The sequence below is a fragment of the Manihot esculenta genome, chromosome 5, assembly GCF_001659605.2.
Source record: "Manihot esculenta cultivar AM560-2 chromosome 5, M.esculenta_v8, whole genome shotgun sequence".
NCBI lineage: Eukaryota > Viridiplantae > Streptophyta > Magnoliopsida > Malpighiales > Euphorbiaceae > Manihot > Manihot esculenta.
The window spans coordinates 2,249,085-2,259,822 of NC_035165.2; the positions used below are offsets into that span (position 1 = coordinate 2,249,085).

The following is a 10,738-nucleotide window of genomic DNA, read 5'->3' on the forward strand; positions in this document are numbered from 1 at the left end:
TTAAAATTTTAAAATATTATGTATTTTGTGAAATTTTTTTAAAATTATTGATAAAAAATTAATATATTTAATACGATAACAGACGGATTCAAATATTTAAATTAAAGGATCTAATTTTATTTTATCAGTACAAGATTAAATTTTATTCATTTCATAACAATTTTTATACATATATATATTAAAAATTAAGTTCTGAAATTCAAATTAAATTAATAAAAAAAATTCACATGAAGTTGCAAGTTAAATCAATTTGTTCAAATAAATTTTTTTGAATAACTTATCTTATTATTTATATAAATACTATTTGATTTTATCTATATTTATTTTTTTAAATAATATAACTCATAATTTATTAAACTCATTACATAATCTAATTATTAGTTGTAGTATTTTTTAATTTAAAATTTATTTTTATAAATTAAAAAGTCTAATATATGATTTCAATCATATAAATATAAATAAATAAAAATAATTATCACTTTTATTATAACTATTACTTTATAATAATAAAAAATAAATATATAAAAATAAATTAAATAATAATTGACACATTTAATAAAAATAACTTAAAATGAAATACATGGCATAATTTTAGAATTAAAGAAATGTAATATACTAAAATAATTGGTGAAAAATTAATTTATAAGAACCAAGGTGAGAAGTTGGTCTTCGAACTAATTTTGTTTTGCTTATAAATTTTGTTTTGCTTATAAATTTATAAGTTCAAAATATATTATAAATAAATAAATCGACTTAATATTGAGTTTATAAATTAATTTAATTAGTTATAAATTAAGATAAACATTCTTGAAATTGAGTTGAGCTATTAGTTATAACTTATTCATTCATGTGTTAACTGTAAATTATATGAATATTCTATTTTCTTCTTGATGAGCTTGTATTTGCTAATGGATACCTGGTCCAGGCCCAAGCCCAGGCCCATGGAGGTCATCATCTTAGATTTGGTTTCGAATTATGCCTCATCTTAATGGCTGCCCTGTTTAATATTGGTGGGAGGGTAAGGGTGTGTTTTCCATTTTAAATTAAATTATATATTTTAAATTATGACAATTCAAACCAAGTACATTAGAAATTAAATCCAATCAACCAACATTTTTAAATTTGATTTGATTCAATTTTTCTTTTTTATAAAAATAGAAGAAATTTATGTTAAATGCTAATTTCTTTAATTTTTTTTAATGCATCATTCATAAATTGAATAATAATAACCTGCGAAATCAAATGAGTTTTTTTTTAAAAAAAAAAGTGAAGAAAGCACTATGATTTTTCAAGCAGTAAAAAAAATCAATCAAACAAATAAAATATGGATCTAAATAATATATATAATTAAAATTATAAAGATTATATAATATAAATAATTTGTAAATAAAAAAATATAAATAATTTAAGACAACTAATTACTTTTAACACAAAATTAAATAGTTATATTTTATAAAATATAGGATGTTTTAATTAAATAATTTTGAAATAGAAACAACTTATTAGTTTTATAAAAGTTTAGGGATTTAATTGTAATTTATCTTTAAAATTCTAATTTGTTGGAAAGAATCCGTGAAATGAAATTTTAGATACAGTGAGTTTGATAGTCATTCAAACATTCGCCAATGTGCGTGTGCAATGGGCCAATCGCTTAGCGAAGCAAACCGGGCCAAGTAAAAAATGTCAAAATATTCCTGTGCCATGACGTGTCCAAATTTCAAAGCCGATTATATTCTGAACCACAACACTTAGGTTTTCGTTATCAGGAAGGGACCCACATCAAAAACAAGAGCGAATAGAAACCGTACACATGTCGCTATGTGAGTGCGCTTCCCATTCTTGTGGTGTCGATACTCTCAGATGGACTGACACCTTTCTATTTGTTAAATTCCACAAAAATCCCATGTTGCCATGCTCACATAAACCAATTTCTCTTGTCCACTGGGATCAATTTTTTTTTTTTTTTTTTCAGTTACAGGAATGGACTATAAATTAAAATTAAAGCAATTTTAATCATACATTTTAATTTTGTATAGTCTAAATACACACTGCTGATGCTCAATGTGGAATTTGAAAAATCTATTCACATTTACATATTAATGTTGGGGCAAGTAAGTGTTTAGTTAAAATCAAAATTATTGATTGAATTAAATTAATTAATAAATTTAATTTGATTTTTATATTATTTTTAATTATATTTAATTCTAATTTTAAAATTTTTAATAATTTGAGTTCGATTTGATTTAATTATAAAAATTTATATTAAAGAACTAAACTAAATAATTAATAATATTATATTATTTCAATAATATAAAGAGTTAGATTCAATTTAAATTTGTAATATTTTAATTGAATATCAAAATATTAAAAATAAAATATAAAAATTAAAAATTTATTGAAAAACTCAACTAATCGAATTTAGTTAGATGATTGAATTCAAATTAATTTCTGCTGTAGTTTAATTCAGTTTTATAAATATTTTAATTTTTAATTTATTAGATTGAATATAATTTTAAAATAAATAAATAAATATTATTTCACTATTATTAAAAAATATGATGTCTTTTTTTATAAGAAAATAGGGATAAACTTTATTGAATAATGTTATTTCAATATTATTACAAAAATATTACATTAATTACCTTATTTAAGACTAAAGTTAAATTTTAATGAAAGAAATTGAAAATTTTTAATTATTTTTAAACTTTAAAAAATTTGGATAATATTCTAACAAATATTTACTAAAAAGTTAAATTTCGAAATGAAGAAACACATTTGCCAATTTGATTAAGGAAAAAATTAACAGTGAAATAACATTTAAAATATTAATGAATGTGGTTTTGGATTAAGATAGCGTTTGATTTACCTCTTCTTATTAAGATAACTCTAAAACAACTAATTTAATTATTTTGATAACTTTTTTTTTTCAAATTGTAGTGATAAATACCTTATCAGTCGTCTTTTATATTAATTTTAGTTCTATAATTTTCAGATGAAATTATCTTCTAAAAGTTAAATTTTAGTAGAATTAAATTAGATCATTAGATTAGATTTTAATAGTTTTACTTGAATTAAATTAGATAATTAGATTTGGTTAGGAATATTAAATTAAAATTGATGAATTAAAATATAAAAATAAAAAAAATATTGAATCTAAATAATATCTTTAAATTTTCTGTTTGTTTCGGTTATGAGTTATGAATTATCAACTATATTAAACTGTTCAACTAAACATGCCCTAATATTCATTCACAACAGTTCACACAATATAAATTAGGGTTTTTTTTTTTTTTAGAATTTCAAATATTTCATATTCACATAAATTTATTTATTTATTAATTTATAAAATAAGTTTTGAGAAGTGGCATTCTCTCCATCTCATAAAAGTACCCTTTTTTTACATTTTCATAAAAATAAAAAAATTTCAAATTTTATATATTTTTAATATAATTTTAGTTATATAGCTATGTTGAAATTTTTAAAAATGATAATTTTTTACAAATATATAAAATTAATAAATGAAAATATTATTCTAAAATATAAAACTGTTTGAATTTGAGAAAAAAACATATTTTTAGAAGAATTATTATAATTAAATACTATAATAACGGTACGTATTTCTTTATAATTCTATCATACGTAATTAAAAAAATATAGAATTTCGTAAGTGAATCTACAAATACCTGATTGAACTGTATAATTTGCCGTACGTAACATTCCCAATCAAAAGGCTAGACGCCGTCAGTCACCCGCACGCACGCACGCACGCACGCTCGAATACTGTTGCAAAGCTAAAGTTGAGACTTGAGAGTGGAGACCTTACTTTCGCCTCTCTCGAGAGCCGCCACCCGCCACCACCGCTGCCACTTGTTTTTGGTTGTTGCTGACAGTAATGCAGAGACTTGTTCTCCCATAAAAGCTCTTGATAAGGCCTTACCTGATCGATCGACGGAGAAACCGAGATCTCCTTTCTAGTTTTCTTCCCCACTTACTATTTTGCTGATCCATGGCATCGGAGGATGTGAAGACGACCGAATCGGCTGTTACGACTATCGTTAATCTAGCGGAGGAGGCAAAGTTGGCTAGAGGGGGAGTTAAGGCCCCGAGCTATGCTGTTCTTAGTATTTGCAAGTCTCTCGTTGCCGGAGGTGTCGCTGGTGGAGTGTGAGTTTTCTTTTTCCCTTTACTCGGTATTTTGTTTGCTTCCAGGGATAATAAATCATGGTTTTTCTGGAAATTAATTTTCTATTGTGGTTTGCCTCATATTACGTTTTCACGAGATAGAAGTCTAGAAATGATAAAATTATATAGAAATAAAATTTGAGTTTTTTCCCCCGATCAACAGTATTTTTTTAGTTAGGCTTCAAAATTCAGATTCTTTTAATGCATTTGGACCTAAAAACATCTAAACTGGGGAGTAGGGCTCTAGGAGTTAATGTTAGTTTATTGTTTCTTTGGAAATATTATGACATTGGTCAATTTGGTTCTCACGAAAGGTCGAAGAATATAGCTTATCTAAAATTTGAACCTGATGTTACCCATCCAATCTGGGTTTTAAGAACATGCTAAGCAAATCTAAAATATACAATAATATCAAATTTAACGGTCACTTCTTTACTTCCATAAAAATTGTAGTAGCTCACAATAGGAAATTTGGTACTGTTAAGGCTTTCAAAACACTGCAAGCAGTAACCCTGGTTGTCATAAGAACTTTGGTTCCTTTGTTTTACTTCTGAGGTAATGAGCAGGAAAAAAAGAAGAGTGTTTGGTTTAGAATTTTGTGCTTGGATTCAGATTCAATATTCTGTTTGCAATAATAAGATTTTATCTCACGTTTTATATATCCTACTTGTTTGCCTTGTCCGGATGCTTGCTTGTTTCAATCTTTTATATACATTATTCTTTTTTTTTTCCTTTAATTTGTTTACTGTTGCATATATTGCATAAAGTTCCAAAGATATTTCCAAACCCCTCCCCCACCCCCGGAGGACTGCCCTTAATTATTATTGTGGCTGGCAGGTGTTCTGCATCTTTATGATATAGCCACGCTTGAATTTCACTTACTGAAACAGTCAAATGTGTCCAGGTCACGAACGGCTGTTGCTCCATTGGAAAGGTTGAAGATATTACTGCAGGTTAGATCATTCTAATTTTAATGGTTTCATAGAGGTGAATGCTGATGTATGCATGTAGTGTGTGTATCCATGTCTTGCATGTGCATGACATAAATTTTGGGCTGATAAACTCCTGTGATGTGCAGGTTCAAAATCCCCACAATATAAAATACAATGGAACAATTCAAGGGTTAAAATATATTTGGAGAACTGAGGGTTTTCGGGGACTGTTTAAAGGAAATGGTACTAACTGTGCTCGAATTGTCCCAAACTCAGCAGTGAAGTTCTTTAGCTATGAGGAAGCTTCCAAGTATGTATATTTGAAAAATTCTAACTTTGTTGGTTGGACAGCTTAGGAATCAAATGTTTAAATGCTTTTGTTTAATGAAGAATGTATTTGGGTATAGAATATATGTATGGGAGTACAACTTGCTACTTGTATTTAATGGTACTGAATTTGCTTAGGTCGTCAATCTTAAAGGAAAATGGTTTGGTCTGTTGAACTGACAAGGTCATTTCAAGTTTGTGAACTAGTTGTAAAATGAGTGCAAAACAAATTATTCAGAATTGATAGCGTAACTAGATCCCGTGTATGAATTATTCTACTTCTTCCTTTCTCTCAAAGGGAAAAAATGGTGATATTTCTACGTACAAAAGATATTTAATGGGGAAGGGCATCTTGCTTGGTCCTTTGGTTCTGTTACCAGTACAATATATGTTACTGAGCCTCAATTAGCTTTTTTTCCTCAATCATATGGAATTACATTTATTCATGGGTTGAAAGGTTTCCTTTGATCCATCTTACAATATCTTTATCTTCTGCTGATTTTTATTCTATATCCATATGACAGGGGAATATTGTGGCTGTATCGACAGCAACCTGGCAATGGTACATCTTTTTTTGTTCATATATTATTTTATACTTTATTTGCTATCATGAAGATATTGTATCCACTTCAATGGTTGGCTTGTTAATATTTTGTCAAAGCAAGTGGATTATTTACCTCCTTGTTAGCAACAGATAGCACTTGGTAGAACACTATGCAAGTTATATGATTCCTTACACCCTTCCATCCTCTGGTTGTTTTCTGCAGAAGATGCACGGCTCACTCCTCTTCTACGCCTTGGAGCTGGAGCATGTGCAGGAATAATTGCCATGTCTGCAACTTATCCCATGGATATGGTGCGAGGCAGGCTAACTGTACAGGTATTTCTTAGTCGTTCAGACTCCATTTACTTGCAGATCCTTTTCCAATTTGATTGTGTGCTTCATTTCAATTGATTTGAAGTTGTGAGAAAACTAATATGATGCAATTCCATTTCTTTGAATCAAGTTGCCTAGTCATTTTCTTCAAATTTTAGGGTGTTGTTTGTTGGACTTTTGCAGTCTTAAGTCTTTCCCTCTCCTCTCCCTCCAAATTTATCTTGTTTTGCAGACTGAGAAATCACCTTATCAATATAGAGGAATGTTCCATGCTTTATCAACTGTGCTTCGGGAAGAAGGTCCGCGGGCTTTGTACAAGGGTTGGCTTCCTTCTGTCATTGGAGTTGTAAGTCATTCTTTCCTCAAGTTGCACCATATATGAACTTTTCAATCTATGGACGGAAGGATGTTATATGAGAAAAAGGAATCTGACAATTGTGGTAATATCATAATCATCTAAAAAACTATAATCATTTGATAATCATTGACACCTTGTGATGCAGCTAAGGATTTCAAAAACATTTGTACCCGAACACTCAAGAAGCTTAGGATTGAGGTTCAGTTCTAATATAGAATTATTGGAGAAATCGTAGAGTACTTTCTAGTTCTTTTAGTATTTAACTTGTATGTGTCAGATGGTTAATTTTTGTAATTTTATATTTTCTAGAAAGATCTAGATTTGTATAGGAGTCTTTATTTGGATTTCTTGTTGGTTAAGGATCAATTTTTGGGGTCACTAAGGTTAAGATACTTTGAGAGTCCAAATCCTTGAAGGCTACGGATTACTTTTTAGTCAATAAATACCTGTATGTAATGTTGTAGAATAAGTCTTTCAGTCAATAGGAATTCTAGCAATGATAATTATGATGCCTAAACCTTTCATCTTACTGTTCACAGCCCACAAATCTTCTCTTCCTGTTTCAATTTGCTTCTCAAATTCCATCCTTCCACAAAACCTAATTGTCCCCCTAAATCCTGCTCATTTTACTCTTTACAAAGCCTTAATGTCAACGTAAATTCTAAGACTGGCAGGCTGCCTGCATCATCTTGTACATGCGAGGTCTCAAATTGAAACTCTGTTCTCTTGGAATTTGTTAGTTTTCATCTGGAAAGACATGCTGGTTGAGAACAATTGCTGGAATTGGCATTATTAGCACTTCTTGAGAAAATGTAGTAGTAATTTACCTCTGGGATCAGGTGTTGTTTATACAGCTATGATGTTTGCTTTTTCCTTCTTCCTGACATGTGTCCCTCTGTTAACTCTCTCACATCTTTCTGAAGGTTTATACTTTAAAGGTTCGTTGTTGTAAATTTCAATGTTAAATTGTTGGGCGATAAGTGAGAAAAATGCAATTGCGGGCGACTAGTCATTTTAACCCTTGTTTTCCCAGTTGCTTGATAATAGATTAATAATGATATTCTTGGTGGTACTAATAACTATACTACTTATGTGACTCTGACATGTCTTATTTCTGGTTGGCAGATCCCATATGTGGGTCTCAACTTTGCTGTATATGAGTCGCTAAAGGATTGGTTAATTAAAGCTAAACCATTTGGACTAGTTCAAGATTCCGACTTGAGTGTAACCACAAGGCTTGCTTGTGGGGCTGCTGCTGGAACTGTTGGCCAAACTGTCGCTTATCCTCTTGATGTTATTCGCCGGCGAATGCAGATGGTTGGATGGAAAGATGCTGCTTCTATTGTCACTGGTGATGGGAGGAGCAAGGCCTCCCTTGAGTATAATGGCATGGTTGATGCATTCCGGAAAACTGTTCGGTATGAGGGCTTTGGAGCATTGTACAAGGGTTTGGTACCCAATTCTGTAAAGGTGAGTTGTTATGTTTTCTCATGTTTCAGGGGTTAATTACTGTCAGGGTGACTCTTCACACAATTACCATTTGTTAAGAAAGATGTTTAGTTGAGATGGTTTGGATGGCCATGCAGCTGCTCAAATAGGACTTTGGATATTTTGTAGTGTGCTATTTACTCGTGTGCATCAATAAGTCTTGAGATTATTCCCACTAGTCCCAAATTATTGATGTGCAACCTTTGGGTGGCTGCTAAGCCAGATCATTTCGTCATGCTCAACATTTTGCTTGGACTTTATTCACATCTAATCAAGCTATTGGAAATTTCAAATATAACAAAAATATCAAATTGGGTTTGTAATTGTATAGCTTGTTATGAGTGCATGATTGCAGTATATTTCTTGTATTGAATATTAAACTCTTGTACAGAGGACATTATTCAATTCTTCTGCTCTCCTTTTCAGGTTGTCCCATCCATAGCAATTGCGTTCGTGACATATGAGGTGGTGAAGGACATTTTAGGAGTTGAGATTAGAATATCAGACTGAAGTGCGGGTTCCTCGCGGATGTTTGTTGAACAATTATGCTATTTTTTGTTAGGCAAGGGGGTAGGAAGAAGATAAATTAGGGTAATTTTCTTCCACATTTCTCCATGAGTTGAGTTTAAATATGCATTTAAGGCCATGTCATAAATTGTTTTCCCTTTTTTGTTTCCTTTAGAACATGCTGTAGCTTTCAGCTTCTCATTTATATTTTGTCAATAAGGATGTCGAAAACTCGCGAAATGCAATTGGATGCCTCTCCATGAGAGTTGAGAGAGCAATTTCTGAGTATTGATTTTTCTAACTATCCTTCATTCTGGGCATTTTCTTTTTGTTATTTTTTTATTTATTCATTTCCTTTGGTGGATGAGAATGCAATCCCTTCCCGTACTTCGATAAGATCGATATGCAAACTCACAAATTTAGGAATGCTTGATTCTGTGCTGGATTTTGCATGTCTTGTGTAACTGGTGAAACCAACGACTTCATCATCCCTTCTGCACCAGATATTATTTTACATATTTAGAACAAAAATCAAAGAAGAAAATATATATAGAGAGAGAAGAAAGAAATTGAAATGTAGAAGTGTACGTGCAATCCTTAATGGCAGGTAGAAACTGAAATCTATTTGCTCGTTTTCCCAGATGCTTGACTTCGTGTATTTCTTGGCTGGTTGAAATCATATGTAGAAGTGAACATATCAAGGAAGAAACAAACATTGTCGGTGATTGATTTGGATGTTGTCACGAAGTACCATTAATGCCTTCAAAGTTCAAACTTGTCTCTGATTTGCCTGAACTGTTCCATTCTGAAACGCTGCTTCAAAAGAATGTCTGCAACTTAACAAAAACTTAATGAAACTAAGCAGAAGTTTATCAAAATACATAAAACTAGTACTTTGAATATTGACCTCGAACTAAATTTAGGAAACAACCTGTTCCTGTTCCTTGGAGAATTGAGTTTGGTTATGGAAGAACATTTTAGGGTAAGGAGCAGTGATGGATTTAAAAAAAACTTTTGGGTGAATTACCCTGATGTCCTTAGGGTTTGTCACAATTTATTAATTTGTCCTTGCATTTTAATATTTGCATTAAAAGATTCTTCCAGTTTATTTATATTTATTAAAAAGTCCTTTCCGTCCAAAATTAAACCAATTTTATGTTAGTCAAATAATAGTGAGGTGGTCATAAGAGACAAGAGTTTTTCTTAATGACAATTATTCCCTTGTATTCATAAGATTTGAAACTTCCAAGTTTAACCTAATATTCAACGTTTCTTCCTCCCTCAGTCTTGTCATGTCAATGTTTCCACCCGCCTTCTCTCTTTAACAAATAAGTATAATGAACCATTTTGTTCATGTTTGAAAAGAAATTGCAGCATGAGAATCCTCATTGTGAACTAATCTAAAAATCTCAGGAGCAAAGTTACAAACACAATCAAAATTTTGCCCATAAGTTTTTATTCATATTCTCTAAAGTGTAATTTCTCAAACTTCCTACCATCATTATCAATGGAAAGAAACTTGCCTCACTACCAACTTTTACAAGAACTCTTCTTCGCTTAACTTTTTCTTTCCACGAACATAGGAAAAAACACAGGTAAAACAATGGCAATACATGTCCTGCATTGACTTGAAAAAGGAACTTCCAACAGGCCTCAAGCTTAAATTGGGCTAAATCTAATTGCTATTCCCATAACGAAAACAATTCTTTCTACCATCACGACTGTTGAAGCCCCGACAGCTATTATGGTGATGGCCATCACCTTTTCCATAGTAGTCATATCCTCCTTTTGTTGATGGAGCTTGGGAGTATAGGAGGATTGAGACCTTTACAAGGCACTGGTACTGCAGTAGTGGAGGATTTCAACCAAATGCGCATAGAAGGTGGAGGTGGAATATTTGGTTCAAAAAACAGAGATATGACTGAGAAAGGAAAATGCAGAAAGCAAAGTGATGGAAGAGGAAATAATGGTAGAAAGGGAACAAAGGTTATGAAAAGGGTAATTCAGTATTTTTACAATGGATTAACGGCTGTTGCTTTTAAAATTGGACGGAAGTACTTTTTAATG

At 30.9% G+C, this 10,738-nt stretch overlaps 1 protein-coding gene across 2 annotated transcripts; it reads left to right on the forward strand.

Moving 5' to 3' along the window:
• Positions 1–3,728: 3,728 nt before the first annotated feature.
• Positions 3,729–8,959, forward strand: LOC110616190 (mitochondrial adenine nucleotide transporter ADNT1). Of its 2 annotated transcripts, none has more exons than XM_043957100.1 (8): positions 3,729–4,164; positions 5,020–5,135; positions 5,261–5,424; positions 5,966–6,003; positions 6,209–6,321; positions 6,551–6,664; positions 7,802–8,146; positions 8,591–8,959. In XM_043957100.1, the coding sequence occupies exons 1-8, from the start codon at positions 4,110–4,112 to the stop codon at positions 8,672–8,674; spliced, it is 1,029 nt and encodes a 342-aa protein (XP_043813035.1). In that variant the 5' UTR covers positions 3,729–4,109; the 3' UTR covers positions 8,675–8,959. The 2 variants fall into 2 exon arrangements, with proteins under 2 accessions (XP_043813035.1, XP_021614231.1); XM_021758539.2 differs by having other exon boundaries at positions 3,732–4,164; positions 5,087–5,135.
• The last annotated feature ends 1,779 nt before the right edge of the window (positions 8,960–10,738 follow it).

Coding starts and splice junctions, on each gene's coding strand:
- LOC110616190 (XM_021758539.2), top strand. CDS start 4,007: ATGGCATCGGAGGATGTGAAGACGACCGAATCGGCTGTTACGACTATC. Junction 5,136..5,260: donor GGTTGAAGATATTACTGCAG/GTTAGATCATTC, acceptor TGTGATGTGCAG/GTTCAAAATCCCCACAATAT. Junction 6,665..7,801: donor TTCCTTCTGTCATTGGAGTT/GTAAGTCATTCT, acceptor TCTGGTTGGCAG/ATCCCATATGTGGGTCTCAA.